We start from the raw sequence: 25,364 nt of genomic DNA, 5'->3' as shown, positions 1-25,364 counted from the left end.
TGCTATGGAGAGTACTATTGGTCTAGAGAAGCAACAGCATCTGGTAAATTGTTAAAACAACATGAATGTCCATAAAGTTTTGGCATTCCTTTCCCCTGCTACACGCTGCCTAGGAAAACTCAACATGCATGCTGGTAAAAAAAGAAATGGTAGCTGGAATGAAGGCCTGTCATCATGTCTACAGGGTCACCTAATAAAGTCTCCTGCACATGGGCACATTTGCCCACACCCAGGGCCATCTTAATAGCATCATGGGCCCCTGGGGAAAGTAATGCTCTGGGGCCCCTACAATGATGACAGTGCAGGTAAACAGACATTAAGGGCCAGATTCTCAGTGGAGATACGCCGTCGTATCTCTGCGTTGTGCCGTCGTATCTATGCGCCTGAATCAGTTACGCATAGATATCTATTAGATCCGACAGGCGTAAGTCTCTTACGCCGTCGGATCGTAACTGCATATTTACGCTGGCCGCTAGGGGCGTGTATGCTGATTTCCGCGTCAAAATATGTAAATCAGCTAGATACGCGAATTCACGAACATACGCCCGGCCGACGCAGTAAAGTTACGCCGTTTACGTTAGGCTTTTCCCGGCGTATAGTTACCCCTGCTATATGGTGGCGGAAGTGCGGCGTACCAATGTTAAGTATGGCCGTCGTTCCCGCAAATAAATTTGAAAATTTTACGTCGTTTGCGTAACTCGTCCGTGAATGGGGCTGGACGGAATTTACGTTCACGTCAAAACCAATACGTCCTTGCGGCGTATTAGGAGCAATGCACACTGGGAGATTTCCACAGACGGCGCATGCGCCGTTCGTGAAAAGCGTCAATCACGTCGGGTCACAGAACATTTACATAAAACACGCCCCCCTGTTCCAAATTTGAATTAGGCGGGCTTACGCAGGCCGATTTACGCCGCCGCAACTTACGGAGCAAGTGCTTTGAGAATACAGCACTTGCCCATCTAAGTTGCGGAGGCGTAACGTAAATCGGATACGTTACGCCGCCGCAAAGATACGCCGCTGGACGAGAATGTTGCCCTAAGTAGGTAGGAGGCAGCCTGCCTCCCCTTTGCATCTATCACTCTCAGTGCCATCATGGGGCCCCCAATTTCAGGGCAGTGTGGGCTCAAGGACCAGCTGCTTTGGGAAATGTGCAGGGGCCCCCCATGCAGCTGGGGCCCCTGGGCAGTGCCCAGGTGTGCCCTCTCATTAAGACAGCCCTGCCCACACCCCTTATCTGGAGTCACTGGTGGTATATACAGCCCGCTGCCAGCAGCCTGTCAAAATCAATAACAGAAAATCAATGATCGCGCTGACCAATAGGAAGTGCTTCTTTCTTTTGGAACACCCAATCGAAAGAAAAAGCCTCAGATGCACTTCTCATTGGTCAGCAGGTCCCCGTGACTGCGCTGATCAATGAAAGCTTCCCATTGTAACTATTATGGTAGATACTCCCTCAGGGGGTGTGACCTGCAGTTTATGGACCACCACATCAGCAGCTCAGGGCATTGAGGTCGCTATGTGCAGGAGGGTCCCCGGAGGGCTGCCATGATATATGGAGTTAGTTTACCTTTTGTGAAAAGGTGAACCTACCCTTTAAATATATATACAGATGTTTTAGCAGAGGCCCTAGAGCAGTGGTTCTCAACCTGGGGGTCGGGACCCCCTCGGGGGTCAAATGACAATTTGCCAGGGGTCACCGAATCCTGGGCTGTTCCTGTAGCCCGCAGTACTCTGACTTTTCGCAGCCATCCAGCAGGGCTGTCCCTGGAGCCTGTGGCCGCCCAGCTGGGCTGCTCCTGGAGCCCTTGCCCACCCATTCAGTTCACGGCATGCAGGTCTGGACTGGGACAGAAATTTGGCCCTGGACTTCATCCAGACTGGCCCACTTTGACAAGTCTCTCCCATGGCGGCCGGACAACTCCTGCACCCCCCCCCCGGCCACCCAAGCCCCCTCTCCCCCTTCACTAGCCGTTCTACTTTATTAGAGTAGAACGGCTGGTACTGGTACTCTTATAGGCAATACCATTGGGAAAGCTAGACATTATTTCACCCGGGGCAAAGAATCAGTTCGGTGCCCCCCTTTATGGGACAAGATTAGGCAGAGATTAGAAACTCCCAGGCGATAGCTGTTGAGTCAGCTGTCTGTTCCCCTCCCCCATGCTCCTCTGTGATCCCCTCTGCTCCTCTGGTCCGCCCCCTGCTTCTTTGTTACCCCCAGGTGAGCACTGCGGGGGAGGGAGAGACAGAGCAGCGGAGGGGCGCGGCATTCCGCTGTCACTGAAGCCGGCCCACTGAGCCATCGGCCCACCGGGAAACTCCCTGTAGTCCCAATGGCCAGTCCATCCCTGACGGCATGGCTGTGGGGCAGAGACTAGAGGTCAGCTGACTGGTGAGAAATGTGAAGTTGGAGTGACTGGAGGAGACCCTATCTCCTGATTTCGGCATAGGTGTCACTGCTGCGAGACACCACAGAGCTGGAGACACAGTGAGTAACACTACCTGTGATTAGAGTTGCCATTTAAAGTCCCCACTACAGTTCTCAGATCAGCAGATGACCTTGATCAAGAGCACCTAAGCTGGCTGATCAGAACTCCCCGCCAGCACTCCTAAAATGTACCAGAAGGGGTTTTAATACTGTACAAGTGTAAGGGACTTAAGAAGCCCTAAATGTCTGTGGGCTAGGGGCGCAAATTACTTGTCTGGCCTTAGGTGCTGACAACCCTTGCTATGAAAATTCTACTGTTAGGGGTCCCCACAACTTCACGGCACTAGAGGGGTTGAGAACCACTGCCCTAGAGAATAAAATGGTGGGTTGTGCAATTTTTAATGTCACACTGTATTTGCATAGAAGTTTTCTGAACGCACATTTTGGGGAAAAAATACACTTTAATGAATTTTAATGCACACAAACATAATATAATATCTAGTTTTGTGGTAAAATGTAAAAGACGTAAATTGTAAATAAATAGATACCAAACATGTCACGCTATAAAATTGAGCACACTTGTGAAATGACATCAAACTACATCGCTATAGGCAATGCTTTAAAAGCCTTTACAGGTTACCAGTGTAGAGTCACAGAGGAGGTCTGGTGCTAGAATTATTGCTCTCGCTCTGATGTTTACGGCAATAGCTCACATGTGTGGTGTGATCGCCTTTTACGTATGCTCGTGGGACCAACGTGTGTGTTCACCTGTGCACGCGTGCATGCATGGGGGGAAGAGGCGCTTTAAAAATGCTTATTTATTTTCTTTTCACACTGTTTCTTTAATATTTTTTTTTATGACTTTGTTTGCTGTCACAAGGAATGTATACATATTTTATGACAGCAATAGGCAATGAAAGGTACTCTTTCTGGAGAGATCTGGGGTCTATACGACCCCAGATGTCTCCTCTGTCCCTAAAGCAGTGGTTCTCAACCTTTCTAGTGCCGTGACCCCTTGATAAAATTTCCCAAGTTGTGGGGACCCCTAACAGTAAAATTATTTTCGTAGCGTGGGTTGTCAGCACCCAAGACAAGTAATTTGCACCCCTAACCCACGGATACTTAGCGCTCCCTCAGTCCCTTCCACTCGTACAGTATTAAAACCTCTTATGGTACTCACTGTGTCTCCGCAGCAGTGACACCTATGCCAAAATCAGGAGATAGGGTCTCCTCGAGCCCCTCCCACTTCACATTCCTTACCAGCCAGCTGACATCTAGTCTCTGACCCCCAGCCATGCCGTGAACTGAATGGGCGGCTGCAAAGAGGCTGAGTGGGCCACCGCAAGCTCCAGGGACAGCCCTGCTGGGTAGCCATGAAAAGGCTGGGAGAGCAGTGCGGGATTCAGGAACAGCCCAGGATTCGGTGACCCCTGGCAAATTGTCATTCGACCCCCAGGTTGAGAACCACTGCCCTAAAGGCATCTGATCACACCAAGTTCGGTGTGATGAGATGCTTTCAATATTTAAAAATGGCGCTGTTTACATCCAGGGAAGCCAAAAGTGACGAATATGCCCTTCGCTTCCGGTTTCCTATACCATAGAGCTTATTGGGGACCTTCTGGTCCTTGACAAGCTCTATGGTAAGCTGGTAGAAGTTGAACCAATGGCTTTCATTCCGGGCTCACCGGTTGGACTGTAGAGCCTGTATAGGCAACGGCGGGTGGTGGGGAGACCCCTTCATCATCACAGTATAACCACTTAAAATCAAATGACATACAGGTACGTGATTTGATGTTAAGTGGATGCCTCAATTAGAGTGATTGGCCTACACTCTCTCCAGTGGCTAGCTGCCATAGCTTCCTTCCCATGGGGGGGCCTTGGGAAAACCAAGCCCCAACAGTCTCACCTCTCCAGTCTGCTGTGGAATGTCCTCGGCTCCCAAGGATCCTAAAAGGGGATCCCCCCTTGGTGCCCTGCTCTCCCCCAGAAGGGGGTGACAGCAATTGAACATCAACCTAACTTTCTTTCCTTCTCTCTTCTTCCTGGGGACCTCCTCCCTCCCTGGCTTGTATAGGAGCTCCTTACATTCTCCCAGGGGGTCTACGCGTAAGTAGTAGGTCCCAACTCTGCCCTACCTGCTTACACGCAGACCCCTGACAATAAACTGGGAGACATCCGCACCCTTTTTGCACATGCGCACAACCCCATGATTTGCCTTCTGGGATGGGTGACATAGAAATCCCAGGGGGAATTTTGCATGATGGAAACGCTGCACCTACGTGAGAATGATGGACCTGAACTTTAGGAATGCTGCCGTGTCAAGCTGTCAAGTGGGAATGCAACGGGTCTACTGGCAAGATAAACAGATAAAACTATGTGACATAAGTCTCTGTTGGTCACCAGTCTTTGGACCTCAATAAGCAGGGCTGTCTTAATGAGAGGGAACTACCCAGGGGCCCCAGTTGCATGGGGGGCCCCTGCACTTTCCCCAAAGCAGCTTGTCCTTGAGCCCACACTGCCCGAAATTTGGGGCACCATGGTGGCACTGAGAGTAATAGATGCACAGGGGAGGCAGTCTGTCTCCTACCTACTTGATGTCTGCTTACCTGCACTGTCATCATTGTAGGGGCCCCAGAGCATTACTTTGCCCAGGGGCCCATGATGCTATTAAGACTGCCCTGTCAATAAGGCCTTCAAGACAACCCCCCCCCCCCCCCCCCAGTACAAGTATTCTTTGACTGATCACTCACCAGATTGGCTAGGAAGGTTCATCCTGATGTCCAACGGCTGGACAGACATGAAGAGGGGACTAAGACCCCCTTCCTGGATCTCCAAAGCCCAGGACTTGACTGACAGGCCGGGGGCAAAGATGGCGCTTCCAGGAGGCTCAGTTCTCCATGCACATCCCTCGGCTGGCGCTGCCCTGCAATGAGAAGAAGAGACAGGAGCTGCGATCAGCATTCCCCCTTTGAATGTCTTCACGGTAAAAAAGTTGAAAGAAAACATCAGTGATTCGTAAGCAGATCATGCAACGAACGAGCACCAGTAATTATCCCCCTTGGGTGCAAGGTCGACATCTTCAGAATGAATTACCCAGATGCTTTATAAGAGAAAAGAACTCACTGAGGACTGATATAAGGGGGACCGCAAGGTATAGGAAATAAAGGGACCGCATGTGTCGAGTTATTATTTAAAAATACCTTAAAGCTGAACTCTAGGGAGATAGAAAAGATACAAAATAACACAGCTCTGTAATCATTATTACATCATTACAGCCCCATCATCTGTTCAATCATGTTTGTTCAAAGAAAAAACACATTCAGCTTACATCAGTTTTCAGTTCCGTTCAGTTTACATCCATTTTACATCAGTTTTTTACATTCGCCAGCTGGAGGCTGTAATGTTTTTTTTGTTTACATGATTAAAAAAAAATGTTAGGCCTGAAGTTTAATTAAAACCCTAAAGTGGAACTTCCGCTCATCGGAACCCTCCCCCCCTCCGGTGTCACATTTGACACCTTTCAGGGGGGAGGGGGGTGCAGATACCTGTCTAAAGACAGGTATTTGGACCCCTTTTCCGGCCACACCGTCTGCGGGTAGACTGCGGGCAGGTAGTCAGATCCCCCACGTTGTGTTCTGGAAAACACACAGCTCCCAGAACACAACGGGAACCAGTCAGCACGGCGCAGTGCGACTCGCGCATGCGCCATAGGGAACGGGGCAGTGTGGCCGGAGTGCTTCACTTCCTGGTTCCCTCACCGAGGATGGCGATGGGGGCAGCAGAGTGATAAGCGATCGCTCGTCCTCTGCTGCTGATGGCGCTGGACTCCAGGACAGGTAAGTGAGCTGATATTAAAAGTCAGCAGCTGCAGTATTTGTAGCTGCTGGCTTTTAATATTTTTTTTTTTTCGGCGGACATCCGCTTTAAGGAAGTGAGGGTTAGGTGTCCTAGGTACCATAAGCAAATCACTAACAGACTTTCCAGCAGATCCAGATCAATGTCCAGCAACACAGTGTCAGAACCTTTAGCCAACCTGGAAACACTGAAAGTACATTCTAATATTTCAGTGTGTGCTCTGTCCCTTCTGAGAAACCAGCCTACTTCAATGCTCTCTCCAGCAGGGGGCCTCCCTAGGGTTTCCTCCATGGCACAGCTTTCTCCAGACCAAGAAAGCACTTCAGTTCACGTTAGGCCCCAAACCAGGGTATTGGCCCTAACAGCAGATCTCCATCCTGCAGCACCTCCCTAGGCCTAAGCCCAGGGGAAGAGAGAGAGAGAAAGAGAGCACATGGCCTGTCCCAAATATATATGCTTCTCCAGCATGCACCAGTGACATAAACCTCCTACTGGATTGGCTGAAGGAAATATAAATATTCATACATTTTTTTGTAAAAATCTCACACTATGACCAGAGATACCAGAGACATCTACTGGCAACAGTAAAAAATCACAAGCCAACTTACGCTTAGGGAAAAACCAGGTGCAGAACTATATAATCAGTCTGAACTAACTACAGCCCAGCTAAAAACGAAGCTCAGGTAGGAGAATCTGTCCACAGGACAACTATTAGTCGTGCACTCCACAAATCTGCCCTTTATAGAAGAGTGGCAAGAAGAAAGCCATCGTTGAAAGAAAACCATAAGAAGTCTGCGCTGGTCAGATGAGACCAAAATGTAACTTGTTGGCCTAAAAGCAAAACGCTATTAGCTAGGTTCAGAGAGAGTTAGGCCGGCGTATCAGTAGATACGCCGACCTAACTCGGAATCTGCGCCGTCCTAAGTTTAAGTGTATTCTCAAACTGAGATACAGTAAAACCTAGCTAAGATATGACGGCCTGCGCCGTCATTATCTTAGGGTGCCATTTTTCCTTTGGCCGCTAGGTGGCGCTTCCGTTGAGTTCGGCGTAGAATATGTAAATGCCTAGATACGCCGATTCACGAACGTATGTGCGCCCATCGCAATAAAGATACGCCGTTTACGTAAGGCATTTTCCGGCGTAAAGTTATTCCATCAAATAGCTGGCCTAGTCAATGTTAAGTATGGCCGTCGTTCCTGTGTCGAAATGTAAACATTTTACGTCATTTGCCTAAGTCGTCTGTGATTGGGGCTGGACGTAATTTACGTTCACGTCGAAACCAATACGTCCTTGCGGCGTACTTTGGAGCAATGCACACTGGGATATGTACACGGACGGCGCATGCGCCGTTCGTAAAAAACGTCAATCACGTCAGGTCAGCCCCTATTAACATAAAACACGCCCCCTCAGCCTAATTTGAATTAGGCTCGCTTACGCCGGCCCCATTTACGCTACACCGCCGTAAGTTAGGAGGCAAGTACTTTGTGAATACAGTACTTGCCTCTCTGACTTAAGGCGGCGTAGCGTAAATACGATACGCTACGCCGCCTTAAAGTTGCGGCAATCTACCTGAAACCAGCTACACATGTGGTGGAAAACTAACACTGCACATCACCCTAAACACACCATCCCCACTGTGAAACATGGTGGTGGCAGCATCATGTTGTGGGGATGCTTTTCTTCAGCAGGGACAGGAAAACTGGTCAGAGTTAATGGGAAGATGGATGGAGCCAAATAACAGGGCAATCTTAGAAGAAAATCTGAGACTAGGGTGGAGTTTCACCTTCCAGTAGGACAATTGAATGGTTTAGATCAAAAGCTTATTCATGTGTTAGAATGGCCCAGTCACAGTCCAAACCTAAATCCAATAGAGAATCTGTGGCAAGACTTGAAAATTGCTGTTCACAGACGCTCTCCATCCAATCTGACAGAGCTTGAGCAATTTTGCAAAGAAGAATGGGCAAAAATGTCCCTCTCTAGATGTGCAAAGCTGGTAGAGACATCCCCAAAAAGACTTGCAGCTGTAATTGCAGAGAAAGGCGATTCTACAAAGTATTGACTCAGTGGGGCTGAATACACTTTTCACATATTTATTTGTAAAAAAAAAAAAATGAAAACCGTTTATAATTTTCCTTCCACTTCGCAATTATGTGCCACTTTGTGTTGGTCTATCACATAAAATGCCACTAAAATATATTCAAATTTTTGGTTGTAACATGACAAAATGTGAAAAATTTCAAAGGGTATGAATACTTTTTCACGGCACTGTATGCAGGGTGTGTCAGAGCAATAAAAAATAACACTAAGAAAATTGTGAATCTGATGCTTGGATAGTTTCTATATATTTGCCAGACATTTCCCCGGCAATATCCAGCATGCATGCGATGTGTGGTGGGGATTTTCGCTTTGTTCCATGAGCACACAAATCCCTGGTCACAGTATGGGGACATTCAATTGTCTGCTCCTTTGGGGTAAATGATTCATTCTGCAGAATACATTGCTGCTATAGAAAAGCCATAACCATGCGGCACTCCGGCTTACTGACAAACAATAGCCTTCCCCGGAATTGCACCAAATCTCACCATCCACTGATTTCGTATTCATCTTGCAGCGGAGGTTTTAGGCTGTCTGCACCCCCATATAGCTTGGAGATCACGTCTCCATGCGTCTGTGACCCTCAGCACCAACAGCCACATTAACATTCAGAGAGCGCAGAGAGTGTGGGAGGGAGAGCGCGTATGAATGGATACGCAGAGAGAGCGATGGAGGGAGGGAGAGAGAGAGGAAAGTATGAATGGAAAATCATGAATGGGGACTGAGAGAAGGAAGAATGGACAATGAACGCACACGGCGGCATGGGAGGAAAAGGGGTCCCAGCCTGAGAGGTCTGCCGGAAAAAGGGCCCCATTATAGAATGGCAGGATGATGGCGGTTAACTGCTGTGTTTCTAAAAGGGGGCACTTAATGGGCGGGGGGGGGGGGGGGGGGGGGGTTCTATCTCTGCAGTGTCAGTGTATAATGGGGGTCTATCTCTGCAGTGTCAGTCTATAATGGGGTTCTATCTCTGCAGTGTCAGTCTATAATGGGGGTCTATCTCTGCAGTGCCAGTGTATAATGGAGGTCTATCTCTGCAGTGTCAGTCTATAATGGGGGTCTATCTCTGCAGTGTCAGTCTATAATGGGGGTCTATCTCTGCAGTGTCAGTCTATAATGGGGGTCTATGTTTGCAGTGTCAGTCTATAATGGGGGTCTATCTCTGCAGTGTCAGTCTATAATGGGGGTCTATCTCTGCAGTGTCAGTGTATAATGGGGGTCTATCGCTGCAGTGCAAGTGTATAATGGGGGTCTATCTCCACAGTGTCAGTGTATAATGGGGGTCTATCTCTGCAGTGTCAGTCTATAATGGGGGTCTATCTCCACAGTGTCAGTGTATAATGGGGGTCTATCTCTGCAGTGTCAGTCTATAATGGGGATCTATCCCTGCAGTGTCAGTCTATAATGGGGGTCTATCTCTGCAGTGTCAGTCTATAATGGGGGTCTATCCCTGCAGTGTCAGTCTATAATGGGGGTCTATATCCACAGTGTCAGTCTATAATGGGGGTCTATCTCTGCAGTGTCAGTGTATAATGGGGGTCTATCTCTGCAGTGTCAGTCTATAATGGGGGTCTATCTCTGCAGTGCCAGTGTATAATGGGGGTCTATCTCTGCAGTGTCAGTCTATAATGGGGGTCTATCTCTGCAGTGCCAGTGTATAATTGGGGTCTATCTCTGCAGTGTCAGTGTATAATGGGGATCTATCCCTGCAGTGTCAGTCTATAATGGGGGTCTATCTCTGCAGTGCCAGTGTATAATTGGGGTCTATCTCTGCAGTGTCAGTGTATAATGGGGGTCTATCTCCGCAGTGTCAGTGTATAATGAAGGTCTATAGACAGAGTGCTGTTGTATAATGAAGGTCTATAACCAGAGTGTCAGTATGTAATGGGGGTCTATACCCTGAGTGTCAGTCTATAATGGGGTTCTATACTAAGAATGTCAGTGTATAATGGGGTTCTATACCCAGAGTAGCAGTGAATAATGGGCGATCTATTCCCTATTCCCGAGTGTCAGTGTATAATGGGGGTCTATACTCAGAATGTGAGTCTATAATGGGGGGGGGTCTATGCTCAGAATGTCAGTGTATATTGGGGGTCTATACCCAGAGTATCAGTGAATAATGGAGGGTCTATACCCAGAGTGTCAGTCTATAATGAGGGTCTATACCCAGAGTGTCAGTATATGTACATGACTCAGAGCTGTGCCTAGCTCTGACGAATGGGGTGCATCCCCGAAATGCGTTAGCTGTACCCCGTGTTCTGTGCATGTCCATGCACTGTGTTTATGGCCTTTTGTCAGTTGCATTTTGTGGGTACCCACTTTTATACAACATTTTTTTATTATTAAATTATCTCTGGTAATGCACTAGGTGTCCGCGCCTTCACTTGGTGTGCGCACCCTCCATTTCTGTTTTTGTCAGTCTATAATGAGGGTTTATACCCAGAGTGTCAGTCTATAATGAGGGTCTATACACAGAGTGTCAGTCTATAATGGGGGTCTATACCTAGAGTGTCAATCTATAAGGGGGGTCTATACCCAGAGTGTCAGTCTATAATGAGGGTCTATACCCAGAGTGTCAGTCTATAATGAGGGTCTATACCCAGAGTGTCAGTCTATAATGAGGGTATATACCCTGAGTATCAGTCTATAATGGGGGTCTATACCCAGAGTGTCAGTCTATAATGGGGGTCTATACCCAGAGTGTCAATCTATAAGGGGGTCTATACCCAGAGTGTCAGTCTATAATGAGGGTCTATACCCAGAGTGTCAGTCTATAATGAGGGTCTATACCCAGAGTGTCAGTCTATAATGAGGGTCTATACCCAGAGTGTCAGTCTATAAGGGGGGTCTATACCCAGAGTGTCAGTCTATAATGGGGGTCTATACCCAGAGTGTCAATCTATAAGGGGGGTCTATACCCAGAGTGTCAGTCTATAATGAGGGTCTATACCCTGAGTATCAGTCTATAATGGGGGTCTATACCCAGAGTGTCAATCTATAAGGGGGGTCTATACCCAGAGTGTCAGTCTATAATGAGGGTCTATACCCTGAGTATCAGTCTATAATGGGGGTCTATACCCAGAGTGTCAGTCTATAATGAGGGTCTATACCCAGAGTGTCAGTCTATAATCGGGGTCTATACCCAGAGTGTCAATCTATAAGGGGGGTCTATACCCAGAGTGTCAGTCTATAATGGGGGTCTATACCCAGAGTGTTATTTGTAATGGGACTACTCCGGTGCATCTAAGGAAGAGACTGCACCCTGAATCATCTCCTATATCCAGGCTTTGTAATACATTTCTACAACCCTTCCAAAACAAGAGGCAGATTGTCCCTTTGTCTATCCCCAGGGTGTGACTATGAAATGGGGTCTGTCTCCAGACTACCAGTGCCAAATGGGGTCCCTTTCCTGAATATCGGGGCTAAATGGTGTCCCTCCCCAGTGTCAGCATGACATAAATTAGTAGAACGGGGTCTGTGCCCAGGGCTTCAGTGTAAAGCACAATGAACAAAGGACAGCAGGGGGGCAGCATGAATGTGGCAGAACACATTTCCCTGACTGTGACATACGCAGGACGAGGGAGGCGATGATGTATTATCGCCATTCGCTGCTACACGGCCATACCCGCGTCACTAGAGCTTATAAATAGATATACACTCATTTGTGAGCTGAAGCTTTCGCTTAGCTCTGTGCTACTGGCTCTGCTGGCATTTCCAAAGTTCATGGTTTTACATAAGAGAATGTGAAAACACAAATTTCCGGCTGCTTCTCCAATAAAGAATCCTAGCAAATCTCTAATGTCTTTTGCTGGTTAAATACAATTAACTCTAGGCAGAAGTGAATTCATATTCATATACAACTAATAGAAGTACCTGAATTTTCCTTGACGTCAGCCGTTGTCATACCATGCACAGCCTATGTCATCTCAGTCTAGGAGCCAATCAGGTGCCGCTACATGCACATGTGCTGACAGGGAGCATGCTAACAAAGAGAGAGCAGAGGTGATGACTTATAGGTGTGCTGCTGCTCTTTCTTTTTTTTTTGGATTTGCCCCTCTGGGTATAAACCCCCATTATAGACTGATACTCTGGGTATAAACCCCCATTATAGACTGATACTCTGGGTATAAACCCCCATTATAGACTGATACTCTGGGTATAAACCCCCATTATAGACTGAATTCCTATCGTGTGTACAAGGCATTAGGAATAGTTAAAGCCTTCTTATTTTCTTTTTCTCTGCCTGTCTTCTGTTAAAGTGATTTTCCTTCATTTCCTGTCCCAGAAACTCAACAGGAAGTGAGAGGAAATCTCTTCAAAACTAGAAACATCCCCTCGTAGACATTTGTCATTGGAACAGTTTTGAAGATTTTCCCATGGATTTCTCTTGACTTTCTGTCCAGGTGACCAAAGGTCACCAGGAAAAATAGAGAATCTGTATCTCTCCATCGGCGAGACCGACAGCAGAACCTACACCTTGCTGCGACAAACTCCTCCACCCTGACTTGTGGTCCGACCCTCACCGTTCCCATGAAAAATGTAAGGCCACTTACTAGCCCTGAATTGGACTTGATGAAGTCATTGTGCAAGTGCCACCCCGGAGCATCTTATAGAAGAGACTTAGGAGGACCAGTTTCACAGATGGAGGGAACCTCCTGGAGTGAGAAGTACGATTAGTATTGTACGCTATTCCTTATCCCGTAGAGTAGGGGTAGGCAAACTTGAGCTGTCCAGCTGTTGAGGAACAACTTTGGCTCTCCAGCTGTTGAGGAACAACTTTCGCTCTCCACCTGTTGAGGAACAACTTTGGCTCTCCAGCTGTTGGGGAACAACTTTGGCTCTTCAGCTGTTGAGGAACAACTTTGGCTCTCCAGCTGTTGGGGAACAACTTTGGCTCTCCAGCTGTTGGGGAACAACTTTGGCTCTCCAGCTGTTGAGGAACAACTTTGGCTCTCCAGCTGTTGAGGAACAACTTTGGCTCTCCAGCTGTTGAGGAACAACTTTGGTTCTCCAGCTGTTGAGGAACAACTTTGGCTCTCCAGCTGTTGAGGAACAACTTTGGCTCTCCAGCTGTTGAGGAACAACTTTGGCTCTCCAGCTGTTGAGGAACAACGTTGGCTCTCCAGCTGTTGAGGAACAACTTTGGCTCTCCAGCTGTTGGGGAACAACTTTGGCTCTCCAGCTGTTGAGAAACAACTTTGGCTCTCCAGCTGTTGAGGAACAACTTTGGCTCTCCAGCTGTTGAGGAACAACTTTGGCACTCCAGCTGTTGAGGAACAACGTTGGCTCTCCAGCTGTTGAGGAACAACTTTGGCTCTCCAGCTGTTGGGGAACAACGTTGGCTCTCCAGCTGTTGAGGAACAACTTTGGCTCTCCAGCTGTTGAGGAACAACTTTGGCTCTCCAGCTGTTGAGGAACAACTTTGGCTCTCCAGCTGTTGAGGAACAACTTTGGCTCTCCACCTGTTGAGGAACAACTTTGGCTCTCCACCTGTTGAGGAACAACTTTGGCTCTCCACCTGTTGAGGAACAACTTTGGCTCTCCACCTGTTGAGGAACAACTTTGGCTCTCCACCTGTTGAGGAACAACTTTGGCTCTCCAGCTGTTGAGGAACAACTTTGGCTCTCCAGCTGTTGAGGAAAAACTTTGGCTCTCCAGCTGTTGAGGAACAACTTTGGCTCTCCAGCTGTTGAGGAACAACTTTGGCTCTCCAGCTGTTCCAATGACAAATGTCTACAAATGTTTACTTTGGTTCTCCAGCTGTTGAGGAACATCTTTGGTTCTCCAGCTATTAAGGAAGTCCCTTGAAGCAGTGAAGACTAACAACCACAAGTATGGCTTCCAGAGGCATGATGGGACTTGTAGTTACGCAGCAGCTTGAAGGCCGAGGTTTGCCTACCCCTGCTCTAGGATTAATTCCCTGTGTCAGATTTTAATTAAAAAACATTTTTTTTCTTGCTTATACTATATATCCTTATAATTTTTTGCTAATAAAGAAAATACACTCAAGCAATGTGACACTCAAGCACAACTTTCTCAGGCCTTGAAGTAGTTAAACAGGGAAACTTTGCGTGCTGCAGCAAAGACTTAAGATCCCTTGGATTACTTTTTGTTTAATAATTCTTTTTAATGAATTCGGGAAGAAAATTTGAAGTTTTTCATCATTTTACATAACGTTATTTGACAACCGGCTCTGTTTTTCTTTCTTCTTTGTTATACTGATGTTCCTTGGAGAATGGTAGGACATCTAATCTACCATCTCTGGTTCATCAGAAGGCTTCATGGACCACCAATGTGAAGGAACATCAACATTTTTACTATCTACATTTCTTTTCTGGTCATCATTAATCTTTCATTTCAGTATTATTACTAAAAAATATTTATGTTGTATAGAGCAGCCCTTAAAGCGAAGTTCCACCCAATAAGTTCTGCCCATTGTTCTACTTGAAACAATTCCCGACCAGTCGCAGTTATACTGCGGCAGGTTGGCTCCTCCTGCGCGAATCGCCGCGCACTAGCTTTTGCGCGGTCATGCAACACTGTACCCAAATGAAATTTTAATCATTTTTTCCCCACAAATAGAGCTTTCTTTTGGTGGTATTTGATCACCTCTGTGGTTTTAATTTTATTCACTATAAACAAACGAAGAGCGACAATTTTGAAAAGAAAAGCAATATTTTTTACTTTTTGCTTAAATAAATATCTCCAAAAATATATAAAAAAACTCATTTTTTCCTCAGTTTTGGCCGATATGTATTCTTCTATATATTTTTGGTAAAAAAAAATTGCAATAAGCGGATATTGATTGGTTTGCGCAAAAGTTATAGCGGCTAAAAAATAGGGGATAGATTTATAGAATTTTTTTATTTTTTTATTTTTTTTACTAGTAATGACGGCGATCAGTGATTTTTATCATGACTGCGATATTGCGGCGGACACATAAGACACTTTTGACACTATTTTGGGATCATTCACATTTATACAGCGAACAGTGCTATAAATATGCACTGATTACTGTGTAAATGTGACTGGCAGGGAAGGGGTTAACACTAGGGGGCGATCAAAGGGGTTAAATGTGAATCCTAGTGAGTGATTCTAACTGTGGGGGGAGGGGACTGACTGGGGGAGGTGACCGATGCTGTGTCTCTATGTACAAGGGACACAGCATTGGTCTCCTCTCCCTGACAGGACATGGATCTCTTAGGTAGATTCAGGTACGGCCGCGCAATTTTAAGATGGCGTAGCCTAGCGTGTTTACACTACGCCGCCTTAAGTAAGAGAGGCAAGTACATGATTCACAAAGTACTTGCCTCCTTACTTAGGGCGGCGTAGTGTAAACGCGGCGGGCGTAAGGGCGCCTAATTCAAATGGGTTGGGGGGGGCGTGTTTAATGGTAATGAGGCTTGAACTCACATTTTGACGTTTTTTTGTCACTGCGCATGCGCCGGGTGACTACATTTCCCAGTGTGCATTGCGGTTACGTACGCCGCACGGGCCTATTGATTTCGACGTGGACGTAAACAACGTAAATCCCGATTTGCGGACGACTTACGCAAACGACGTAAAAATTCAGAATTTCGCGGCGGGAACGGCGGCCATACTTGACATTACTATTCCACTAGAGCCTAGCTCTAACTTTACGCGGCCTATCTCTTACGTAAACGGCGTAAAAGTACTGCGTCGGCATGGCGTACGTTCGTGAATCGGCGTATCCCCTCATTTACATATTCTACGCCGACCGCAATGGAAGCGCCACCTAGCGGCCATCCAAAATATTGCAATTTAAGATAGGACGGCGCAAGCCGTCGTATCTTAGATAAGTTTAAGCGTATCTCTGTTTGAGCATACGCTTAAACTTAGGTCGGCGTAGATTCTGAGTTAGGTCGGCTTATCTACTGATAAGCCGGCCTAACTCTTTGTGAATCTACCTATCTGTGTTTACACACAGAGATCCACGGTCCTGCTCAGTTACTGGGCAATTGCAGGTGCCTGGCGGCCATCGCGGCCGCCGGGCACGCGCAGCGGGTTCCCAGTAACGCAGCGGCGTGTGCCCGCCCCCTAGGGGCTCGGCAAGGCTAGGACGTCATATGACGTCCTCCCAGAACGAGAGGATTATGGTGCCGCCGTCAATTGACAGTGGCCGGTAGTAAAGCGGTTAAAGAATAAGTGCAGAGGAAGCCCACACAAGCACAGGAAGAACATGCAAACTCCATGCAGCTAGTGTTTTGATTGGGATTCTAACCTAGATCATTTTTGGCAGCAATTTGCAGCTACAAAGCCATTGCTGTACTTGGATACAATGTAATGTATAGAACTATTCAGCTCCATTGAATTACATGAGTGGCTGTTGATGCCGGCCATTCTATAACCAGCTCTAAGCGCTGCTGAGAGTCAGTCGCTCAGCAACAGAGCTACAATTGACTGGAAGTGCTGTGACACAGACCTTTCATCGCCTGCAAATCGCTTTTTCTTAGCAGAGAAAACACTAATGAGAGAGATGCCGTAGCTTCTACAAATCGCTCATGTGACGACCCCTTGAAGTCTGTCTTTATTCAATGTAGCTCTGCTACAGACGCCTGAAAAAAAAATCAAATAGAGGATCTGTCACCTATCCTAATAATTACAGCGTTCAGTAGAGAAGAGGTAAATGCCTGTAAGTATTACAGATTACTTACCATGCATAGATTTAAATTTAGTTTAAGAATTATAAAGTGCATAAAAAAAAAAAAATGTTTGCAATGTCTTGCAGTTATCATTTATTTTTAAAGCAGCCACAGCATGTATAGAAAAGCCTGTCTGCTGCTAGCATGCTGCAGAGAAGGATACTTGTTCTCTGTGTGGAAGCAGTGGTCTCTCTGCAGCGGTATGACATGCCTCCTGCTGAGTCAGAACTATAGCCCTGCAGTCAGCAAAGTTCAGTCTCCATGATTATAGAGAGTTCTAGCTGCAACTTGCAAAGGGGCCTGCTGGACCTCTGATGAGAGATCACTGCTTACACACAGAGAACAACGGTCCTTCTCTCTGCAGCATGCTGGCAGGTGACAGGCCTTTCTACTAAGGCTGTGGCTGTTCTTTAACCACTTGCCGACCGCCCTATAGCACTTTTACTACAGGGTGGGTGCTGTGCGCAGGATTACGTATATATACCTGAACCATACCTCCCAACATTTTGAGATGGGAATGAGGGACGCCTATCAGGAAAAGTATGCAGTACGGATGTCCCGATACCGATACTAGTATCGGTATCAGTACCGATACTGAGCATTTCCCCGAGTACTTGTACTCGGGGGGAAATGCTCCGATGCCTCACCCGATACCTGGGCAGGCAGGGGAGTTGCAAGTCTTCTCTCCTCCGTGCCGTCTTCCCCCCCTGTGTTGTTGCCTTCCCCCCATGCTGTTTTTCCCTGTCCGTGCAGCTCTCTCACCTCCCCCTGTCCGTCCGTGCCGTTCTCTCTCCTCCCCTTCCCCCGTTCGTCCGTGCCGTTCTCTCTCCTCCCCTTCCCCCGTCCGTGCTGTTCTCTCTCCCCCCCCCCCCCCGTTCGTCCGTGCAGTTCTCCCCCGCCCCACTGTCCGTCCGTACAGTTCTCTCTCCAACCCCCCGGTCCGTGCAGTTCTCTCTCCTCCCCCCGTCTGTGCAGTTCTCTCTCCCCCCCCCGGTCCGTGCCGCTCTCCCCCCTCAATCTGTCAGGGGGAAGAGCGGAGGTAGAAGCCGCTAAGCCCGGCTCCTACCTTTTCCGAATGAACAGAGTCGGTGATCATTGACTCTGTCCATTCATATAACTGAGCATCGTAACCTCCTGTGTTTACGATGCTTCAGTTTATAAATGGAGGAGCTTCTCTCCATTCATTTCAGCTGAGGCTGCAGAGAAAGGGACTGGGGAATCTGTGTCCTTAGTCCCTTTCTCTGTCTTAAAAGGGAGATGTCAGAGGTCTGTTAAGACCCCTGATATCTCTCCAAAGACCCCCAACAGGGCTGATTAAAAAAAGAAAAAATTGCAATAAATATAAAAAAAAACAAATGTAAAAAACAAAACAAAAACAAAAAAACACACTGACAATCCACCCCCCCCCCAACTAAAAAATAAAAATAAAATCACTGTAAAAAAAAAAAATTGGAAAAAAAAATAAAAATAAATACTGCCACTGTCACATGACATTAAAAAAAGTATCGGTAATCGGTATCGGCGAGTACTTGAAAAAAAGTATCGGTACTTGTACTCGATCTCAAAAAAGTGGTATCGGGACAACCCTAGTATGCAGGCATAGGACACACCCCCTTGCCAAGCCCCCTTAAAAGAAAATTGTACAAAAAAGCAAGATTGGTTAAACCCACAAGAGCTTTTTTTTTATCACTATCATTGCTTTATATTGGCTTTTGGAATTTACAAATGCAGCAATTTAGAAATCAGATGAAAGGTTTAGCGCTGGGAAACACTTTTTGAATCATAAAAAGTGCATTTTATATACAACTCTATATGGATCAGACCAAAATGAGGGACAAATGGGGAGGAAAGAGGGACAGAGGGACATTGCTTCAAATCAGGGACAGTCCCTCCAAATCAGAGACAGTTGGGAGCTATGCCTGAACTAGCATTTCTGGGTAGGGGTATGAAAACGCGCCGCCGGCTCGCTCCTGCTGTATATATACATATAAGGCATAATATAAGGCATAGTGCGAAACGTCAGCTTTTCTTTTGTTGTGCTGTTTTTTGTTGTGGCATGCATTTGTGATTTTTAATTAAAGGAGGAGTTTTTTTGGAGTGCGGCTATCCCACCTTCTTTTCTCTCATCCCAACATACATATATGTTTGCCGGCACCTGCCGATTATCAGCCACAGAGACAGAACTGCAATCTGCCTATGTAAACAAGGCAGTTCACTTTTCTGACATGAGGGAAGGCATGGATCCTGTGTCTCTGCGAAGCAGGGCCTAGGATCCATGGGGTAGATTCAGATAGATCAGCGGATCTTTAGATCCGCGTAATCTATCCTATTTACGATCCGCCAGCGCAAGTTTTTGAGGCAAGTGCTGTATTCAGAAAGCACTTGCCTCGAAAGTTGCGCCGGCGGATCGTAAATCCCCCGGCGGAATTCAAATTCCGCCGCTAGGGGGAGTTTACTATTTAAATCAGGCGCGTCCCCGCGCCGATCGTACTGCGCACGCGCCGCCGGCTAAATTTCCCATCGTGCATTGCTCCAAATGACGTCGCTAGGACGTCATTGGTTTCGACGGGAACGTAAATTACGTCCATCCGTATTCGCGACCGACTTACGCAAACAACGTACAAAATTCAAAACTCGGCGCGGGAACGACGGCCATACTTAACATAGGATACGCCGCATATAGCAGGGGTAACTATCCGCCAGAAAAAGCCGAACGCAAACGACATAAAAAAAAAAGCGACGCGCGGGCCTTCGTTTCTGAATCGGCGGATCTCCTCATTTGCATATTTGTCGCGTATACAAACGGAAGCGCCACCTAGCGGCTGGCGGGAGATTGCAGCCTAAGATCCAACGGTGTAAGTCACTTACACCTGTCGGATCTAAGGGAGATCTATGCGGAACCTGATTCTATGAATCAGGCGCATAGATACGACGGACGGATCTCAGAGATAGGACGGCGTATCAGGAGATACGCCGTCGTATCTCTATCTGAATCTGCCCCCATGTCTTCTCCTAGTCAGGCACACAGTTAACCCTTCAATCGCCCCTGATGGTAACCCCTTCCCAGACTGTTTTATCAGTACAGTGACAGTGCATTTTTTAGCACTGATCACTGTGTTAGTGTCACTGGTTCTCAAAAAAGCATCAAAAATTGTCAGTTAGTGTCCGAATGTCCACAGCAATATTACAATCCCGCTAAAAGACGCTGATCGCCGTCATTACTATTTAATAAATAAATAAATAAAAATATCCCATAGTTTGTAGACGCTATAACTTTTGCGCAAATAAATCAATACGCACTTATTGCGATTTTTTTTTCTCCAGAAATATGTAGAAGAATATAGATCGGCCTAAACTGATGAAGAATTATAATTTTTTTTAAATTTAGATATTTATTACAGCAAAAAGTAAAAAAAAAATGTTTTTTTTACCATAAATATGTAGCAGAATACATATTGACCTAAATTGATTAAGAAATATTTTTTTCTATTTTTTTATTGGATATGTTTTATAGCAGAAAATAAAAAATATTTTTGTTTTTCTTTTCAAAATTGTGTGTCTTTTTTACGGCGCAAAAAATAAAAAGCGCAGAGGTGATCAAATATCACCAAAAGAAAGCTCTATTTGTGGGGAAAAAAAGGACATTCATTTTATTTGGGTACCTCGCAATTGTCAGTTAAAGTAACACAGTGATGTATCGCAAATAATGGCCTGGTCAGGAAGGGGGGTAAATCTTCTGCAGGTCAAGGCCCGGATTCACAAAGCACTTACGCCGACGTATCTCGAGATACGCCGCGTAAGTGTAAATATGCGCCGTCGTATTTATGCACCGTGCCCATAAACTGAGATACGCCTGAAAAAAGGCTTCATCCGACCGACGTAACTTTCCTACGCCGGCGTATTGTGGGCGCATAGTTACGCTGGCCGCAAGTGGCGCTCCCATTGATTTCCTATTCAATATGGAAATGAGGGAGATACGTCGATTCAGGAACGTACTTGCACCCGGCGCATAATATATACGCGGTTTGCGTAAGTCGTACGTCCGGCGTAAAGTTATTCCCCATATATGAGGCGCAACTCATGCTAAGGTATGGACCAGGGAACACAGCCGTCGTATTTTACGTTGTTTACGTAGTACGTGAATAGGGCTGGGCGTAGGTTACGTTCACGTCGTAGGCAGTGATCCGTCGTATCTTAGGGAGTAGTTCCGACGTGATTCTGAGCATGTGCACTGGGATACGTCCACGGGATGGCGAATGCGCCGCTCGTTTTAAGTACTTGTATGGCACTCGGCCCATCATTTGCATGGGGTCACGCCTCATTAGCATGGCTCACGCCCACTTCCACCTACGCCGGCTTACGCCGGGGGAACCCATCGCAGTTTGGGAGGCAAGTGCTTTGTGAATTTGGTGCTTGCCTGCGCTACGTCGGCGTAGCATATATTAGATACGCTACGCCGGCATAAATATGCGCCAATGTATGTGAATCCGGGCCCAAGTGGTTAAGAAAATACAACCTGCAAGCCTTTGCACACCTTTTTGTGTCTGGGGTGTATTTAGCTGATATAAACTAAAAGTTAAATTTGGCTTTAATATGGAAAATTACACCTGATAATAGACCCAATTTTATAGAGATTTATGATACGGAATGGTCTTCTGGCAGATGAAAGCTCTGAAATCACGTCTCGGTTTATGCTTCAAACTCTGGACATTCCTCTTGTTCTTAAATATTTATCTCAACAACTTGAAGGATTATCTAACACTGCGTAATATTAGAAGGCGATCTCAGCGTCACAATAGATCCGAATTGGGACTGGACCCTAGCTGTGTCAAAAAGTGTGCCAAGAAAAGGAAAAGATTTTACTGCACTGCGTCGCTTCAACTGACAATTGCGCGGTCGTGCGACGTGGCTCCCAAAAACAAAATTTACGCCCTTTTTTCCCATAAATAGAGCTTTATTTTGGTGGTATTTGATCAACTCTGCGATTTTTATTTTTTGCGCTATAAACAAAAAAAAAGCGTCATTTTTGATTTTTTTTTAATATCTTTTACTTTTTGCTATAATAAAAATCCCCAAAAATATATAAATAATAAAAAAAAAAATTTCCACAGTTTATGACAATACGTATTCTTCTCTCTATTTTCTTTAAATCGCAATAAGCGTTTATTGATTTGTTTGCGCAACAGTTATAGCTTCTACAAAATAGGGGACTGTTTTATGGCATTTTTATTAATATTTTTTTTATTTACTAGTTATGGCGGCGATCAGCGTTTTTTATCGTTAGTGCGACATTATGGCGGACGCATCGGACACCTTTGACATCATTTTGGGACCATTGTCATTTTTACAGCGATTAGTGCTATAAAAATGCACTGATAACTGTAAAAATGTCACTGGCAGTGAAGGGGTTAACCACTAGGTGGCGCTGCAGGGTTTAAGTGTTCCCTAGGGAGTGATTCTTACTGTTAGACAGCGTGGCTACACGTGACACGTCACTGATGACCGTTCCCGATCATGGGGAACCCCAAATGAAATATTTGCTTAGGGGGGTGTGTCAATTAGAGTTTTCCCTGCTGGGTGCTGTGATTCCTTCCGCTCCATTCCTACACCAATACAGTGTCCTCCTGTAGGGATGAAGGGGCAAGCAGGAGGGACACTAATGTCTACTACTAACTTGTTTCATCACTTCCAGAACTCAGGAGTGGTGTCAGTGGCATCACCAAGGCAACTTTATATGCACAAAAGACTCTCTGCAAGTCCTATTCCACGAAAAGTAGGAGGGACATCACTGAGTAAACCCAATGCACTTTGTCAATTCTCCACTTCGTCAGGAGTGATGTCAGTAGCATCAGTCAGACAACCATATATGAATTAAAGATTTTATCTACTCTACTTCTGCTGGTGACTACATTATCACTGTGTCCTGTAGTGATGTGAGGACCAGCAGGAGGGACCTCACTGACTCCACCTTATGCATTTCATCCACTATGGACTTCTTCAGGAGGGGTGTCCATGGCATCACCTAGGCAACTATACAGTAGGTGTACAATAGACTGTACATTCCTTTCACTGGTCCCTATGTCACTACTGTATCCTGTAGTGATGTAAGGACCAACAGGAGCGATATCACTGACTTCACCAAAGGCTTTTAGTCAATTCTCGACTTTTTCAGCAGCAGTGTAAGTGGCATCACTTAGGAAACTATATATGTACAATGGACTGTACTTTCCTTCCACTGGTCCCTATGTCACTACTGTGTCCTTTAGTGATGTAATGACAAGGAGGGACATCGCTGACTCCACCCATTGCATTTTGTAAACTATGGACTTCTTCAGGAATTGTTTCAGTAGCATCACCTGGGCAACTATATATGTACAAAGGGCTGTATTTTTAATCCACGGGTCTCCATGTCACTGCTGTGTCCTGTAGTGATGTAAGAACCAGTAGGAGGGACATCACTGACTCCACCCAATGTATTTAATCAACTGTGGACTTCTTCAGGAGAGGTGTCAGTGGTATCACCTAGGCCAGTGTTTCTTAACTCCAGTGCTCAAGGCCCCCCAATAGGTCATGTTTTCAGGCTTCCCATTATTTTGCACAGGCAATTTGATAAATTTTACTGCCTTATTAATTACCACAGCCGTTTCATCTGAGGGAAATACTGAAAACATTACCTGTTGGGGCGCCTTGTAGGGTGACCACATGTCCCGGATTGCCCGGGACTGTCCCTTAATTAATGCTTGTGTCCCGTGTCCCGGACACACTCATTACGGGACAATACAGAGTCCCGGAATTGGCCTGGGCAGATCTAATGCCCCCTAAAATAGCCTTTGTATACATCCTCTCTGTCTCAGCCTGTGGTGGACCCCTAGCTGACAGAGAGTGAGACCCCTATTCACCGCCGCTGGCTCAGTGCCCAAACTGGTTGCTACCTCCTGCCTCCCGCTTGGCGTGTAGCAACCAGTGACGTCAGAGCAGGAGAGAGGCAGAGACCTATCACAGCAGATGAGAGTTTAACTTCCTCCTCCGCGCCTTCTGTTCAGCTCCACCCACCTCCTCGTGTATGTTCTGGAGTCCAGCCAGGCAGAGGCATGCAGAAGAAACATCGGACTGTGAGACAGACTGCAGTGTAGAAAGTAAGGCAAGTAACATTGCAAAGCACTGACCAGCAGATCCATCGGTGTAATAATCCTGTCAGCTCTCCCCCAGCAGTCAGAGTTCAGTAAGAAAGTGGAGTGTGTGTCTGCACAGGACACGCAGAGGCTTGCTCCAGGCTGAGTAAGATAAGGCAGATAAGGGTCGGCAGGAGAGGACACTGACACATGACACCCTGGATGGAAGGAGGAAACATCCTTAGATATCAGGGCAGGGTTCATGCTGGGACTTGTAATCCTTCACTTTTGGGGATGTGACTCCCCCCCAAAAGTGAAGAACTACAGGTCCCAGCATGAACCCCTCAGAGCTGAAGATGTTTCCTGCACACATGATAACTCCTCTCATCCAGTCCTGTCCATCTGCTCAATGTCTCTTCTCTCCCACTACTTGTTTGCCTCTCACTGCCCCCCTCCTCCCCCCTCCTCCTTCACTCTCAGCCTTTCATGTTCTGCCACCTTTTCACCTACTAGTCTTGTTACCCCCTCTGTATACCAAGCAATCCTCTCAGTAGTGGCTCATCAGCGACTATCACAACCTCAGAGTCCTGCCAGCATTCCATTCATTGCTCCTTCAAACTGCCAGAAATGTTTTAGTTACTCCACTGCAGCGGTGTAACTACAGGGGGCGCCATTGCAACCCAGCCTCATACTCCAGGGGGTCCATGCAGCTTCCCTCTAAACCTGGATAAGAGGGGCGGCATATAGAGGAACCGATGCCCCCCATGTTCTTCTTGCAGCCACTGAATGCCTGCAGGAGGTAAAGGAGGAAAAGCGGGCATTCAGTGGCTGCAAGAAGAACATGGGGGGCATCAGTTTCTCTATATGCTGCCCCTCTTATCCAGTTTCCTTCTGCTGCCCACAGGTCCCTCAACACTCTCCTGGCTGATCTTCCCCAGTAACTTCTCTGCTCTCTCCCACCTCACCCCCCATTCACCAACCCCCTGCTGTCCTCTGGTCCCACCTGTGCTGTTCTCCAGTCCCCCATCATGTGCTGTTCTTCAGTCCCCCCTCCTGTGCTGTGCTCTGGTCCCACCTGTGCTGTTCTTCAGTCCCCCCCCCCTCCTGTGCTGTTCTCCAGTCCCCCACCTGTGCTGTTCTCCAGTCCCCCACCTGTGCTGTTCTCCAGTCCCCCACCTGTGCTGTTCTCCAGTCCCCCACCTGTGCTGTTC

At 46.7% G+C, this 25,364-nt stretch overlaps 1 protein-coding gene across 7 annotated transcripts in view; it reads right to left on the bottom strand.

The window, feature by feature from the left end:
* HDAC5 (histone deacetylase 5) overlaps positions 1-25,364 on the bottom strand; it is a 159,565-nt gene that overhangs the window by 97,646 nt on the left and 36,555 nt on the right. For all 7 annotated transcript variants that reach the window (XM_040331062.1, XM_040331068.1, XM_040331065.1 and 4 more), the window contains exon 2: positions 5,179-5,351. In XM_040331062.1, coding sequence (XP_040186996.1) covers positions 5,179-5,351 — 173 coding nt within the window. The remainder of the gene's footprint in view (positions 1-5,178; positions 5,352-25,364) is intronic.

The sequence above is a fragment of the Rana temporaria genome, chromosome 12, assembly GCF_905171775.1.
Source record: "Rana temporaria chromosome 12, aRanTem1.1, whole genome shotgun sequence".
Lineage (NCBI taxonomy): Eukaryota > Metazoa > Chordata > Amphibia > Anura > Ranidae > Rana > Rana temporaria.
Note: the sequence above shows the minus strand (reverse complement) of the source record. Positions and strands in the feature narration are given on the sequence as shown.